The 16,022-nt window shown below is 40.7% G+C and overlaps 1 protein-coding gene and 1 pseudogene across 2 annotated transcripts in view; one reads left to right on the top strand and one right to left on the bottom strand.

Annotated features, from left to right (window-relative positions):
- The window catches only part of HYDIN (HYDIN axonemal central pair apparatus protein), a gene marked incomplete at its 5' end in the record, with an annotated part of 303,461 nt that overhangs the window by 5,932 nt on the left and 281,507 nt on the right, over positions 1 to 16,022 (top strand). Inside the window, 3 exon segments of the mRNA XM_080643807.1 lie at positions 3,246 to 3,365; positions 7,200 to 7,334; positions 14,737 to 14,936. Of these exon segments, the coding sequence (XP_080499933.1) occupies positions 3,246 to 3,365; positions 7,200 to 7,334; positions 14,737 to 14,936 (455 nt within the window).
- On the bottom strand, positions 1,549 to 2,928 carry LOC308236115 (large ribosomal subunit protein uL11-like; annotated as a pseudogene). Its single transcript has 2 exons — positions 2,526 to 2,928; positions 1,549 to 1,638 (listed from the first exon to the last, which is right to left on the bottom strand). The product of its transcript is annotated as a large ribosomal subunit protein uL11-like (transcript).

The raw sequence follows: 16,022 nt of genomic DNA, 5'->3' as shown, positions 1-16,022 counted from the left end.
CATACAGCAAAAAACAGGAAGTTTTACTAAAAGTCAAGACAAAGGAGATTATGTGCATTCTTCGGTGGGCCCAAGTCGTATTCATTCTTGGTGCTTGGCTGGATTTAAATAACAAAACCCACCCCCTGGCACCTGGGCTGAAGGTCAAGCTGACAACACTCCTACCTCTGGCAAAGCGTGTTTCCAGGATGTGGCTTTGCCAATGCCACTGGATTCAGCTGACAATAATTAAAGAAATGCCCATGTGCCTTCCCAGGCACTCTCTATAGTTCATAGATAGTACATAGAAGTATAATTATTTTTTGTATGTTGATCTTATACTCAGTGACCTTGATAAATAACTTATTAATTTCAATAGTTTTATCTAGTTGGTTATTTTGAATTTTCTAAATAAACAGTTTTTTCTTCTGGGGAAAATGACAATTTTGTGTCTTTTTGATCAGTTTTGAATGTTGAATTTCTGAGATAAACCCAACGTAGTCATGATGTATTATTCCTTTTAGATATTGTGGGTTTTAGTTTGCTAATGTTTTGTTTCTTTTTTTGAATCTATGGTTCATGAGTAACATTGACCTATAAGTTTTCCCTTTTCCTACTGTTTTTTTTTTTTTTTTTTTTTTTTTTTACAAATTCACTATCTCTAATAGGCATAGAACTATTTCAACTTTCTATTTTGTCTTGTGCTAATTTTGATAAATTGTATTTTTCTAGGAATTTGTACGTTTTATCTAACTTTTCACATTTATTGACATAATATCCATTTATTATTTTCCTTGGTTTAGGTTCTGTAGTAATGTCCCTATTTTCATTATTTAAAGAGCTCTTTGTACCTTCTGTCTTACTTTTTTAAATCAGATTCACTAGGTATTTTATTAATTTTATTAGTCTTTTTAAAGACAACTTTTGGCTTTGTTGTTATGTAGTATAGTTACTTTCCATTTCACTAATTTCTGCGATTGTTTTTGTTATATCATTTTTTACTTGTTTGGGTTTTTATTTTTTAACTAGAGGCCTGGTGCACGAAATTCATGCAAGAGGCTTGGCCCTTGCAGCCCTGGCTTTGTCTGGAAGGTTGTCCGGACGATTGTCCCACTGTTCAGCCGTTTGGTCAATTTGCATATTTCACTTTTATTATTATAGATGTTTGCTATTGATTTTCTAAATTACTGAGGTGGGTGCTTACATTTTTTATTTTCAAACTGTGTTTCAAGGTTCCTCAGGGTACAGCCATGAAATTGCAGGGCATCATGGAATATTCTGAATTTTTAAGGAAATATGGCAGTACTCAGAACTTGTTGGATAGTATACAGGCTATTAGTTTGAGGTAATTCATAGTTTCAATATTAGATTATACCATCTTTTTAGCTCTTTAGTGCCTCCAAGGAGGTAATTGCTGACATAACATTTTTTTGTTATTCTTATAGTAGAATTGGTTCATATTACCTTATTCATCATTACCAGAAATGGAAGTTTTGGATTAGTGTTCTAATTACTCTTTATTATTTATTTATAAATGATCTTTAATTGAAGTATTTTCCTCTGTAGTTCTTAACTAGCCAGGCAGCCTTGCACTGCCTCACTGTTGATGTCATCTATGATGTCATGTGGGTGGCAGCCATCAACATTGCAGCCCACAGTCTAGGCCAGGGGTGGGCAAACTTTTTGACTCGAGGGCCACAATGGGTTCTTAAACTGGACCGGAGGGCCGGAACAAAAGCATGGATGGAGTGTTTGTGTGAACTAACATAAATTCAAAGTAAACATCATTACATAAAAGGGTACGGTCTTTTTTTTTTTATTTCAATAGTTTTATTCATTTCAAACATTTTAACAAGAAGAATGTAAACACTAATTATTATAACTTGAAACTTCAAAAAATGGAGGAATCATAGCACAATAACATACCTTTTATTGAAGATGGCAAAGGCAAAATAAAATTGCCTAACAAAGGAAAGGTACAAAAGCCTTTCAAATTAAACTTAAATATAATAAAATAATTTAAAACTAAAACAAATAGAAAAGAACAAAATGTGTAAACAGTAAATTAAACATTTTCTTTAGTGCAACTTCCAAATTATGCCCGGGACGTAGATGTAGATGGCAATGTAGACTGGGTTGAAAGGTTTTTGGTCTTTAAAACATCAACTTCAGTGGGAACAGTGTTGTTGGTCTCCTTTTTAGCTAATGCTCTGATACTGTGCTCTCCAGGGGCGTGCCTCCCTACATCACCACGATAAAGCGTCTACGCATTCCCAGGGTGATGTCGGGGGACGCGTCCGCGGGCATTACAAGGAGCCTCTGGAAGACTGAGAGGTTGTTCCTTCTATTGAATGGGCGGATATAAATCCGCCCACTCAGAAGAAGGAGCTGCGGCCGTGTTTCCCGAAGTTGCCATGTTAACACTGCTGCTGGTGAAGGAGTGGAGGGGAGAGCAAGAGAACCCTCCGCTCTTTCGGCTCCGCGGGCGGATAGAACAGCCGAACGGGCCGGACCCGGCCCGGGGGCCGTAGTTTGCCCACGGCTGGTCTAGGCAGTCCTCAGGATCTCTTTAATGGTTCCAGAGAGTTTTCCAGCTAAAGATCAGAGCTACATCTGTCTGGCAATGTTGACAATCTCATCAATTTCCTCTGTACTTAATGTCTTTTGCTTCTTTCTGTCTCTTGGAGGTTCTTTGAGGGCTTTGATGATCAGGGCAGAGGCAGAAGGTACTACCTCCCTCTGGGCCTGTCTGTTCTGAATGGTCAGTTTCATTGTAATCCTCAGACCCTTCCAATCACCTGCTGCTTTGGCGATTTCATTAGCAAATATTTTTGGAGGCAGGCCCAGGGGGCCTCTCTTGGGAACCAGGGCTGACATGGCACTGACTTCCCCACTGGTTCAACTTAAATATATGACTTTGACCTCATTGGGGTTGAATTTTGGCAGCATGTTGGAGGCGACTGGTGTCAGATGAACCTGGATTTTGGACAACCAAGGAAAGTTGTACCTAAGCCTCTTGTGAGCTGAAATTAGGAAGCTAGCCTCTATTTTTTTAAATGAGGACCAAAACTTCCTTTTTTGTATTAAAGAAGTTGATGAAATAACCTTAACAATTATACCAATTATTGTTTATAGTAACTACCCCTTTTTGAGTGTTTCTTTCGTTGTTAGTATTAATATCCATAGATCTATATAGTCTTTTCTTATCTTCCCCAATCATTTTTGCATTGTGTGACTCTATGATTAATTTACTTTTTCAACTAAAGTTTTCAGAAATTGACCTGGACCAGGCATTATTCCAGCCCTTTCCATCAGAAATTGTATTTCAGAACTACACTCCCTGTGAAGTCTATGAAGTTCCACTGGTTTTGAGGAACAATGACAAAGTGAGTATGTTCAATGCGATGGCTGTATCTTTCACGGATACATACGAAGGAGCAAATTAAATTGGGATCATATAGGATCTTAGATAAGTTCTTTAATTTGATAGACCTAGGAAAATAGATGAAAACATGCCCTATGACTGTAGGGTTAATGAAGACAAGACTCTCTTGGTTGGTTTGTGGCTATATGTATGTTCAATTCCCGGGTAGTGCCCAACAAACCGAAAGCTCCTGACACGTGCACTAATGTTTTGTTGAATGAAGGATTGGCTAGATCAGTGGTCGGCAAACTCATTAGTCTACAGAGCCAAATATCAACAGTACAACGATTGAAATTTCTTTTGAGAGCCAAATTTTTTAAACTTAAACCTCTTCTAACGCCACTTCTTCAAAACTGACTCGCCCAGGCCGTGGTATTTTGTGGAAGAGCCACACTCAAGGAGCCAAAGAGCCGCATGTGGCTGGCGAGCCGCAGTTTGCCGACCACGGGGCTAGATGAATGTCATGAAGTTCTCATGTGTGTCCAGTGGGCTAGGCTTTCCTTTAAGACAGGGTGATTACTACTCATGCTTACATACTTTGCTTTAGAGCCTCCAATCCCTAATTGAAGGTATAAACTCATCTGAATTGCAGTCGTTCAGCCAATGCTTTTATATTCTACAAATTCTATTTTCCTTTAATTAAAAAATGGATATCCCTTTCCCCCTTTTCTTTCTCCTTCTTTCTACCTCAGAAGCCTTTAGATATTTGTTTACAGATAGCTTTGGGCAGCTTCTCTCACTGTTTATACCTTGTCACTTTGGGGTTGCAACTGAGGATTTCTTCTCCATCCTATGCCTTTTTCTTCAGAGATAAATTAGGCTTTATTTAAAGAAAAGGTATTAAATGCCTGAAGATTTCCTTGACTCACAATGATTATGGAGAAGAAAAAGAATTAGGCTGGAGGTCAGCATAAAGCACAGGTAAGTATGAAAAATAATCAGATAGGAAGGAAGGGCATTGAGAGATGCTAAAGTGTAGGTGTAAAGACAAGTAAAAATACTTATGGAATCTAAGAATGTGGAGGCAAATTCCCACTAACCAAGGGGATTCTCCTGACCAAGGGAAGGTAAGTAAAGATGATGCCAGAATCCAAGGCCAATGGGAAGACTTGCACAGGAGCTCATTAAATGAACCAGTGATGCTTCAAAGACCGTTGGGATGATTTAGTGACAGCAAAGCCAGACTCTGGAGAAAATGGCAGATTTGTTTTTTGCTGCAGGAGTGTTAGCAAGAGAAGCTCAAGGAATAGAAGCTAAAGTGTAGGCACAGAGAAGAAAAAGAATCCAGGTGTTCAGGATTATGTTCCTAGACCTTAAGAAGAGATATATTGCATAGACTTTAGGACTCTCTCTTTTCATATAAGGCTGCCAAATAATTTAGTTTCTCACTTCCAGTTCTCTTTTTCCCTTTCTACATTAATTTTTTTACTTTTGCTCGAGTTTTCTTAGACTTTGATAGGCAGAGAGGAGCTAGTGCAAAGGGTAGTTTGGGCCACTCTTCCCTGGCCCTAAACAAGAAGGCTTGCCAGTTGGTTTACATGGACAAGTCAAGGATAAGGGCCATGTGTAAGTTTTACTGCCAAAGGTCACTCAGTTCTCATGGATAACCCGAGAGCTCTTGGTAAGATGCTACCAGAGGGTTGGACCCCATGAAAGGATGGTTCTTATCTAGGGAAATTCAGCCAGCAACAAGCAGACAGATTTCTCTTGGCTTGGCAGTCTTGTTTCTGGGTGAGTTACTCCCAGGGCCCTTCCTTATACTAGATGACTGATGTAAGCCTACCTCTCTACTTCCTAGGCTCATGGACACTTAAGGAACCACTGAGATATATTTGGGGCATCATGCCACTCACCTTTTATTTGCTTCCTCACTGGCACAGAATGCAAAAAGACATAGCCTGTTTGGTCATTATTTGTCTTTCTCAAACACACAAGTTGAAAGTAAGCCATGAACACTCCACAAGCCACAACATGATTCTACTTGGGAGCATATATAATAAAAGCCTAATGTGCTAAGTGTCCGGTCATCCATTCAACCAATCAAAGCATGATATGCTAATGATATGCTAAGGCCGCTCAACCGCTCACTGTGATGTGCACTGACCACCAGGGGGCAGACACTCCATCAGTAGGTTAGCTTGCTGCTGGGGTTCGGCCGACCGGGACTGAGTGAGATGGGCCGGACATGCCCTGGAGCCCTCCTGCGGCCCCTTTCCGGCTGGCCAACCTTCCGCATCCCTCCCTGGCCCCGATCGTGCACTGGTGGGGTCCCTCGGCCTGGCATGTGCCCTCTCACAATCTGAGACCCCTTGGGGGATGTTGGAGAGCCGGTTTCAGCCCGATCCCACAGGCCAGGCGAGGGACCCCACTGGTGCATGAATTCGTGCACTGGCCTCTAGTACAATAATAAACAGCCAGACTCCAGAGGCAGACAGATTCGGATTCAGATTCAGTTGTCTCCCAGTTGCAGATCTTGGGCAAGTCATGGGCTATGGGGATAATAATAACACCCATCTCAATATGTTGTTTGGAATAGTAAATGAGATAATGAGTGTATGCAGTTCAGTGCTTGTCACGTAGTAAGCACTATAGCATTATTACTTTTATTATTATTGTATTAGTGTTACTGTTGTTTTCCTTCCTAGTTTCTAGTTCACAGTTATGCTATTATTAAAGTATTCCCAGCAAGCTTACACAGTATCACTCAACACATCATAAATGTCACGGCACATTTCCCTTACAGCAAAGCTATTTCTATTCCTATCGAGTTTGCACACATCTCTTCCTTATCTATTCACTCTCTGGGTTTACCTGTCTGAATTCTCTTTGCATTTCTTCTCTCCTTCCCCATCTGGTGACAGCTTTGAGAGGTGGTGGGAGGTCTTCTTCCCTTCTTTTTCACCTGAGGCATCTGGGTCAGACTTGACTATAGTTAACTTTCCTGGTGCCCATTTTAGTCTTAAAAAAACAACAACAATCCTGTCTCACTTTCCTTGTGTCCCTAGAACCTCCACCCCTGACCACCCTCATTCTCCTCATAACTGCATTTCCTTTATTGCTTGAGCTAACTGAGATAGAGCTACTACTCTAGGCAAGGCAAGCAGGGCAGAGAAATAAGACTTTAAAAGAATAAAACTGTTGGAAGCTGTTCGGAGACTGGCCTCGGGGACATTATACTGTTTTCTTTGTTCTTGCTTCACAGTGGTGTTTACTTAGGACAATCTTATAGAGAGGAAGGCGGGGTTAGGCTGGGACTTGAGTTGAACACCATTGCTCGGTGAAGCTGTGGCTATAGGGCAAGTGTCTGGTTTCTCATCTGTAGAATGGGAGTCAGAATGAAGCTCAAAGTTTATTCGGAGGGTTAAGTGACACCTCATGTGCAGTGATGGCCCATAGCAGGAGTGCAGCAAGTGTGGTTTCTTCTCCAAGAACAATTCTCAGATGTTGGGAAATCCAGCTCAACTCCGCTGTGAGTGCGGTCTTAGCAGTTAGTCTCTGAAGATAGTGACATTTAAATAATAAAATGAACAAAGACTTAAAATAACAATAAAATGAGTAATAATAATGTTCATGAAATTTAAAGTTAAAATGCATTGAGTGCTTACTTTGTGTAAGACACTGGGATAGAGGTAGGGCCTGTCATCTCCTATTACAGTTGATGAAACTGAAGTTCATGCCTGACCAAGGTCACATGGCTGGTGGGTAGTAGATGGAGATGTCATGTTTAACTACGAGGCCTGCACTTTCCCTTCTGCACTTTCACACACACAGTCATCGCTCTATATATTTTTTGCAGATTCCAAGGATGGTGAAAGTCGTTGAGGAAAGCTCACCGTACTTTAAAGTAATCAGTCCCAAAGACATTGGCCACAAAGTAGCTCCAGGAGTGCCATCCATATTCCGAATCCTCTTCACTCCAGAGGAGAACAAGGTAACGGCAGTGCTGGCAAGAAATTGGTCGCATGCTTTCACTAGCGGTTTGCAATTCTGAACATTAAGGAAGTGGTGGTTGGTGTTGGTGTTGGTATTGGTATTGTTAGTAGGGGTGTTAGCTGTATTGGTTGTGGTGTTGATGGTAGTGATATTGGTTTGATGGTGGTAGTTGTGTTGTTGATATTGCTGTTGTTGATGGTATTGGTGGTGGTGGTGTTGATGGTGTTTCTGTTGGTGGTGGTGGTGATGAGAGGAGTGATAAGACTGGGTGAGAGGAGGGGATGGCATTCCACTGGGAATGAGGATACAATTATCAAGGAGTGTTGAGGGCTTATATGAGCTGTAAGTAGCCAGGATGTAAAGAAGGGCAATCCTTCTAAATGACCCCCTTCTACCCTCTTCCCCAGCACCTACCTCAGCATATTTATATTTGACTGTACAGTTAGAGGGATACCAAAAAGGAAAAGGTGTGGTCCAGATGCGGTGAGCTAAGACAAAGGATAAAGACTCTGGCTTCTTGGAAGTTTGGGATCTTAGCTATTACATTCCTCCTCCCCAGATTCTAACTAGTTTAGGAAAGAGACCTAAGATCCAAATATTGATCACAGTATCAGTCTAATTAATGGTAAAAAAAATGTGGCCAGACCTGAGGCCTAGAAGGGGCTTCCTCCTTTTTGCCTGGTAAGGGATTGCTAGATAACTGGACCTTGGTGAGCGGCTGACCTCACCCATAGCTCCGTCCAAGCAGGAGTGGAGAAGCTAGAGCTCAGAGCATGTGTACACAGGCAGGATGGAAAGAGCCTGAATTCAAAAAGAGGTCATTTCCCCTTATCACCACGGAGCTGTGGGGAATCCAACCCATTCTTAGGCTCTCCTTGCGTGAAGAAATTCCAGTTCCTCCCGGAAGGAAGGACCAGCTAAGGGGACTGAGAGAAGAGGCTTCCTCCTTAGCCCTTCTCCAAGAGCACAAAATTGTGGGTTGAATTTTCCTCTATATGGACCAAAGTGGGGATTTATGAGTTTTACCTGCATGATCAAAGGAGTTAGGACAAAAAACACACGATTTAAATAGGCATAACAAAATATCAGGTTATATATAATGTTAATGGTGTTCGTGACATGCCATTATGGTTGGAATCAAAAGAGCATAATGGGGTCCGAGAGAACTAGATTTGAATCCTTGCTTCTCCATCACTAATACTCATTAGCTGCTGTCAGTGTCATTCCCAATATTCTTGTTTATTGCTATTGTTCCTACTTTTCTGGAGAGCAAGGATGTAGAATTTAAAATGTGATCTGCCAAGTATGTATCACTGTAGCGAGTGGTTAGAAATTCCATTATAATAAATAACACTGCGAGTCTTATTTTGCCAATTTGTAATATCACTATTTCTCGGGACCTGGCATTTTGTTTGGGGTACTGTTGAAATAAATGAAAAGATAAATAGCTCCAGAAGTAATGCCCTTTGTTAAGTGCGATTGAAGTCCTTGATTTTCCTTGAGGCTCTCTATCTGAATAGTAACTGATAAGAGAACAGCACCTGGATTTAGTTTGGGTATCAAATTCCCACACTGACATTTCTGTAGGAAGCCGAGCATAAGCCGATTATAAAGCCTTTGTGCATCTTGAAATAGAAAGCTTGCTGGACCTGAAGAGTTGGCTTTCCTTAATTTTTTTCTGTGCTGGAGGAAATATGTCTTCTGTTGGATAAGTATTGTTTTCCCTGCAGGTAGTCTGCCTGAGAAAAGGACACATGGAACTTTCTGAGGAGGTGGAATGTTCTAGATCGTGATAGGTGTGTGGGTTGTGTGGATAAACTCATTTGTCAAAATTGCACATTTAATATTTATGCTTTCCAATATATCCAAACTTTACCTTGAAACTGTAGACAAATAATAATAATAATAATAGAAGGGGAAATGGATTGAGGTATAGAGAAAGCCAGAGTGGCAGAATATTAGTAATTGTTGAATCTGGTGATGGGTATGTGGGACTTGTTATACTATTCTTTGTATATGTTTTCTTTGTATATGATTTAAGTTTTCCCTAAGCAAAAGCTTAAAGAAAAGGGAGTTTTTATTACTACTTATCTATACAGCAAATACATAATTGATATATATTTTAGGTATGTTTGTATTTACCTTATTAATATGGAATGCTAACATTCCATTGAGGATTACTACTTAGCTATATTTTATGGCTGCTTATTTTACTCCCAGGTTTTTTATTCCCTTTTATCATTCCATTTCACCAACATTGCGTGTTTGCTGGGAAACCCCTGTTTTAACTGCTGTTTTACTGTTTCTTCTTCTAAGCCTTTGAAAGTTATCCGAGGCTACAAGCGTGTATGCAGAGGCATAAAGTGAGAATAATGGCTCCCTAGAGAAATGCAATTATTTGATTTTGAGTACATTAAGATTTTGTTTTGGATATGGGCTTGAAGCTATAATATGATTTACAGAATTTGTTTTTCTAAGGACATAGTGATTTCTCCTTTTGCTGACTAAGACTGATGGTGTGTGTGGAGAAGCTCTTGCTGTTACTTTTCCTTTACTTTTTCTGCAAAGATACTGTTACACATGCACCATCAGCAGAGTTTCCAGTCCCTGGGCATCTACATTTCCACTCTGACTGTTGGAAAGCCAGCAAGGCCATGTACAGAATGACCAGCTGGGGTTAGTCATGCTGTCTGTAGTGCTGCTCCAGAATGTAGCAGAGGACTAACTGGAGCCAGATTTATTTTAGGAAAAATAAAAGTTCATCTTTTCACTGTGTCATTTTTTCTTCATTTGGCCAAATTGATAGCCAATGTAGATATGTACTTTCCCTCCTTATCCCCTGCTGATCTGAGCACACTCCATTCTCATTTACCCTCCTCACATCTGGAGGCTGAGATATGTAAATTGCAGCATGCCATAGCTTAATAGGCCAGTCCCCTTTCAATCGGATTTTCAGCACCCATGTATATTAGCATGTCAGAGATGATAATGCAATTCACATTTTTTCCCTGTCATCTATTAATCTGGCCTCCTAGGGATTGAACTTGTTAAGAATGCCAAATACCCAGATAACAGGTGCAGCAAATTTACTTCAGCTTTCCTTATCTCTTCTCACACAGACTTTCAAATAATGATTGGATATGTTATTAATCTAATAATCCTAGTGTACAGGTCATTGAAATATAATAGTCAATGCTGTCATAATACTACAAAATCCTGGAGCCTGGCATTTTTCTTGACCTCTTTAATGTGTATATTTACTATTAAAAGGTGTTTGAAAAATAATAGGCTTTTGTAGTAAAGCAAAAGTGGGTACTTCCTTGGGCTTAAGGAAGCATCTGTTTACTACAGGGTTATCATAGGGAAATGGCTACAGTGAATAAAATGTGAAGTGATGCAATTTTATTGTTATGTTTTAAGAAAATATCTAATTTATTGTCAAAACAGTTTTATTGATATGTTACTATGAAACTTAAAAAATGATGGCGCAAGAAAAATAGAAAAATGTTAACATGTTTAATGTTATCTAAAATGGCAATAATGAAATATATTGCCAGCATTTTGAATTAAAGTTTAGATGTCATAAAATTTTCCGCAATCAACATTGTTTGTTGGCAAAAAAAGTTAAGGATTTTGTGTTCTTTCTGCCTGTAATTGGCCCTCTCTAGTTCTGTCTGCGTCACCCCTGTAACCCCAGGGCCTAGGACCGTGCCTGACACACAGGATGTGTTCAGTAAATATTCGTCAAGTGAGATAGGTAAGTAAAAGTTCATGTCAAGAAAATATAAAGATGTGTTCTCAACTTGAGAATGGCCTACAGATGATAAAAGCAAAAGCTTATAAAAAAAGGGCTCAAATATCGTTTTGTGCCATGAGCATATTAGATGTTAACTTTCTTGTCATTTCAGCCAAGAGTAATATGTCTGAGAGTCTTATACAAGAGGAATGCTTCTCACCATTTTGTTTCATGTCATCCTTGAGTCACATCACTACTTTTTTAGCTTTCTGGACTTGATCAGTATCATTTTATAATATGGCTAATAAGATGATGTTGGGAAATCTCTTAATGAAGAACTCTTGATACTTTAATACCCAAATAAAGATATTAAAAATGAGTAATATTGCCCTAGCTGGTTTGGCTCAGTGGATGGAGCATTGGCCTAGGGACTGAAGGGTCCTGGGTTTGATTCCGGTCAAGGGCACATGCTTGAGTTGTGGGCTCGATCCGCAGTAGGGGGCATGCAGGAGGCAGCTGATCAATGATTCTCTCTCATCACTGATGTTTCTCTCTTTCTCTCCCTGGTCCCCCAACCCCCCCTTCCTCTCTGAAATCAAGAAAAATATATTAAAAAGTGAGTAATATTCTTTCACTCACTCTGCGCCAGGCCCAGTTCTGTGAGCTGGGATCCTAGGAGAACAGAACAAGCTTGGGCCTTTCTGGAGCTTGTGCTCCACAATGAATAAACAAACATGCATATAATTTAATGTCAGGTATTGACCTGATAGAGAAGAAAGAGTGATGAGAAGGTCCTGTTTCCTTTCAATAGGAGGATCAGGGAAGACTTGTCTGATGAGGTAACATTTGAGCAGAAAACTAAATCAAGCCAATGCACATATCTGAGGGAAGATGTGTGTCTGGGAGAGGGCAGGTTCAAAGGCCTTGCCACTGAAACATGCTGGGCAACAGGCTCAGGAGGTGTGAGAAGGCGTGTAGCTGGAGCAGAGAACGCTGCTGGAAGAGCGTAGGAGACAAGGCTGCAGAGAGTAAGGGTCTTAGGAATAATGCAATGTAGGGTAGGGAGCCATCTGAAAGTATCCTACATAATAAAAGGCTAATATGCAAATTGTCTCCTCAACCGGGACTTTGAACCTGGAGTTCAACCAGGGGATGGGGCTGGCCAGCCAACCACCCATGTCCCCTTCCTGTGGCCGGCCTGGTCCAATAGGCCCCATCTGGGTGGGCTGGCCGGACCCCACCGTGCACGAATTCATGCACTGGGCCTCTAGTTAAAAATGTTTTTTGTTACAGAAGTTTTCACGCATTTGTACAAGTAGAGAGAATGGTAGGTAGAGTGAAGTGTCATCCCCCAGATTTTCAGGTTATCAATGTGTGACCAATCTTACTTCATTGATCCTGTTCCCTGCCCCAGAGGAGTTGAAGCCAGCCCCATACATCATATTATTTCATCTGTAAATACTTCATTCTCTGTTTCTAAAAGATCAGGACCTTTAAAAAGTTAACATAGCCACAATACCATAATCACACCTAAAAACAATAGTTTAGGAGTGGGGAAAAGGCAGAAAGAGGATTGTGGGGGCTTAACCACTGGCCATGCCCAACATTGAATTCAGCCTTGAGAGGCCTTTGCCTGAGCATTTAAAGGACAGAATTATTGCCATGTTTGCTCTCTCTCACGGAGCTAATATAAACTCAAGATTCATTCTTTTCACTTCTCAGAAAGCCACACCTGCCATTTTTATATCCTACTGCTGGTGTTTTAAAGTTAAGAGGAAAGGCATGTTGGAAGGAAGGCTATCAGACAAAAAATGGATTGGAAGTTTCATCTGGAGAGCACATAGGATAAAATTTTAGGATATAAAGTAAATTATGGCTAAGTCTCCTGTAGTAGAGGGGCCAGAGCTCATTGCTCTGCATCTAAGTACAGCAGAAGGGAGTACATCAACTGAAGTAATTGCTTAGCTTGCAGACTAACAAAGCCTCCCCCGTCATAGCACCTGAATTAATTTTAGGCCAGTATAGTAATATAAATTGTATATTACATAATCTAATATAGTCATATTAAATATAGAACTCTAGAGATTGGAATACATTATTGAGGAGCTGTTTAAAGAATCTCTTCATAATCTTTTATGAGTGCATGAATTGATTATGAAAAAAATACACAACGGTGGGCAAAAGTAGGTTTACAGTTTGTATAGAAAAAAGACATGCAGGTTATGATTATTACAATAGCTTTATTAACTCAAAAAAATATCACAATGGCACAGTGCACTTAGGTACAATCTAATAAGTGCTCAAGTTGCCAGCCTTCATCATTTATACACTAGAGGCCCAGTGCATGAATTAGTGCATGGGTGGGGTCCGGCTGGCCCGCCCCAATCGGGGTTGGGGGGGCAACTGGGGGCAGGGCCGCCCCCTGGTCAAACTCCCCATTGAGGGGACAATTTGCATATTAGCCTTTTATTATATAGGATTCTTGTAGTCTTTGAATATCAGTAAACTGCCCGGCCAGTGTTGCCACTGAGCAGTGGTTGGGCGTTGACCCATGAACCAAGAGGTCATGGTTAGATTCCTGGTCAGATCACATGCCTGGTTTGGGACTCAATCCCAGTAGGGGGCATGAGGGAGGCAGCTGATTGATGTTTCTCTCTCATTGATGTGTCTATCTATCCTTCTCCCAACCTCTCTCTAAAATCAATAAAAAACATATTTTTTTAAAAAAGGAAATCAGTAAAGAAACCTGAATTTCAGTGACCTGCAGGGTTAGCCTCACTGCCTCCTGAGGTGGTTGAATTCAAACCTACTTTTTTGTCCACTCCTGTATAATTCCAACCAAACTTCAAATCTTCCTCATTTGGACATATGAAAAGGGTTGAAAACATCCTTGTACATATTTCAATTAGCTTCCTAAACTGTCCCCAGTTTCTTACAGAGCGAGGCAGAGAATATGTAAATATAGAATAAGATAGGACAAATTACTTTGGATCGCCTCTCATCCTGGGTTCAGCAGTAGCTTTTGTTCTTTCTCTCAAAGCCTCAGTAAATGTTAAGTCCCCACACGTGCCAGGAGCTTTCCAGCTTCTGATTCCCAACAAAACCTTTGCCTGCTAGGTTTGATCTCCTAAGGAACAATGCAGATCGGCACTTACCTCTTTAGGAGTCTGATGTAATCAGACAAGACTGTTTCCTTGTTGGCTTCAGTGGGGTTTTCTAGGGTCAAATATGCTTAATGTAATTTGTGCTTCCATATATCAGGCTTTTCAAGCCTGGCATTACCATCTAGAAACCAACTGGGGCCATCAATCTAACACATGTTAGAAGGATGACTAGGCACGGTCAGAAGGAGGATGTGAGGGAACTGGTGTGAACCTCCTCCGATCTAAATGAAAATGTGCCTCAACCACCCCCACCCTCCCTCCCTAACATCTGAGAAACACAAGAAACGTAAGCTTTCTGTTAGCTTGTAGGTTTTAACGCTTGAACTGTTCTCTGTCAGAAAAGAGTATCTTAATGAGAGTACAACTGTAAGTGTCTTGAGACAGTTTCGTAGAATACATTAAATTTTTTGCTAGATGCCTGGCATATGGCCATATTTTTTGCCCAGTTATCTTGATCATGTTGGTGTGTCCACAAATAATGATTGTACCTTCTCCTGTAGGATTACGCCCATATGCTGACCTGTGTTACTGAAAGAGAAAAGTTCATCGTACCCATCAAAGCCAGAGGCGCTCGAGCCATCCTAGATTTTCCTGACAAGCTGAATTTCTCCACTTGCCCTGTCAAATACAGCACTCAGAAGATTCTGCTGGTCCGGAACATTGGCAACAGAGATGCTATGTTTCACATCACAACTTACGGGTATGCATGCCTGTGGCTCTTGTTTTTGATTTGTGATAGCCACATCCAGTCAGTGTAAGTCATTTGCTGGAATAGCAGTTGGGGTGGGAACTGCTTGTTACAGTCTTGAGTTGCAAGGCTGGGGGATCTCACGGATGTGGGGCAGACTTCCTCTTCAACCCCCGAGGAAACCAAATTTCAAGGTTACCTGTTTGGGTATGGAGGGTTTTCTGAAATGCTGGATGAGAGTCTTTCTACTTGGCATGGAGAATGGTCTGTGGGAATCTATTAATAAACATTTGTTTTATCTAAGAATTTTATAACTGGCTGTACTATTTTTCTACTGCTATTATTACAAATTACCACCAACTTAGAGGCTTAAAACAACACAGATTTATTCTCTGACATTTCAGTCTGTCAGAAACCTCACTGGGCTAAATCAAAGGGTCAGCAGGGCTGTGTTCTTATCTGAAGGCTTGAGGGGAGAATTCATTTCTTCGCCTTTTCCAGTTCCTAGGGGCCATCCATATTCCTTGGATCATGGTGCTCAGTTTTCTCCTCTGAAAAATAGGAAAAATTATAGTAGCCACCTAATAGGTTTGTTGTGAGGAATAAATGACTTAATAAATGTTAACTGCTGGTACACAGCAAGTGGTATATAATAAGTGTTTGTTTCTTCAAATGAGCTACAGCTAGTGTAGTGGGCAGAATAATGGCTCCTTAAATATGCCAATATTCTAATCCCAGAACCTGTGAATGTGTAATGTTATATGTCAAAGGGGGATTATGGTTGCAGATGTAATGAAGATTGCTAATCAGCTGACCTTAAAATGGGGAAATTATCCTGGATTATGGGGGTGGGCCAGTGTAATCACAAGGGTCTTTAAAATAGAAGAGGGAGGCAGAAGGAGAGTTCAGAGTGATGAGATGTGTGAGAGGAACTCAGCCTGCTCTGCAGTCTTTGAAGAGGAGAAAACAGAGCAGTAGAGAGGTTGTATAACTTGCTCTAGAGCACATAGCTAGTAAGTGAAGGAGTCAGAGTTTCATTTGATAATTTGAGAAGTAGCTACAGGGTAGTAGACACCATGGGACAATATAAAGGACAAT

The sequence above is a fragment of the Plecotus auritus genome (assembly GCF_963455305.1).
Source record: "Plecotus auritus genome assembly, chromosome: 10".
Taxonomy (NCBI): domain Eukaryota; kingdom Metazoa; phylum Chordata; class Mammalia; order Chiroptera; family Vespertilionidae; genus Plecotus; species Plecotus auritus.
This window is presented reverse-complemented; position numbering and strand designations above follow the sequence as displayed.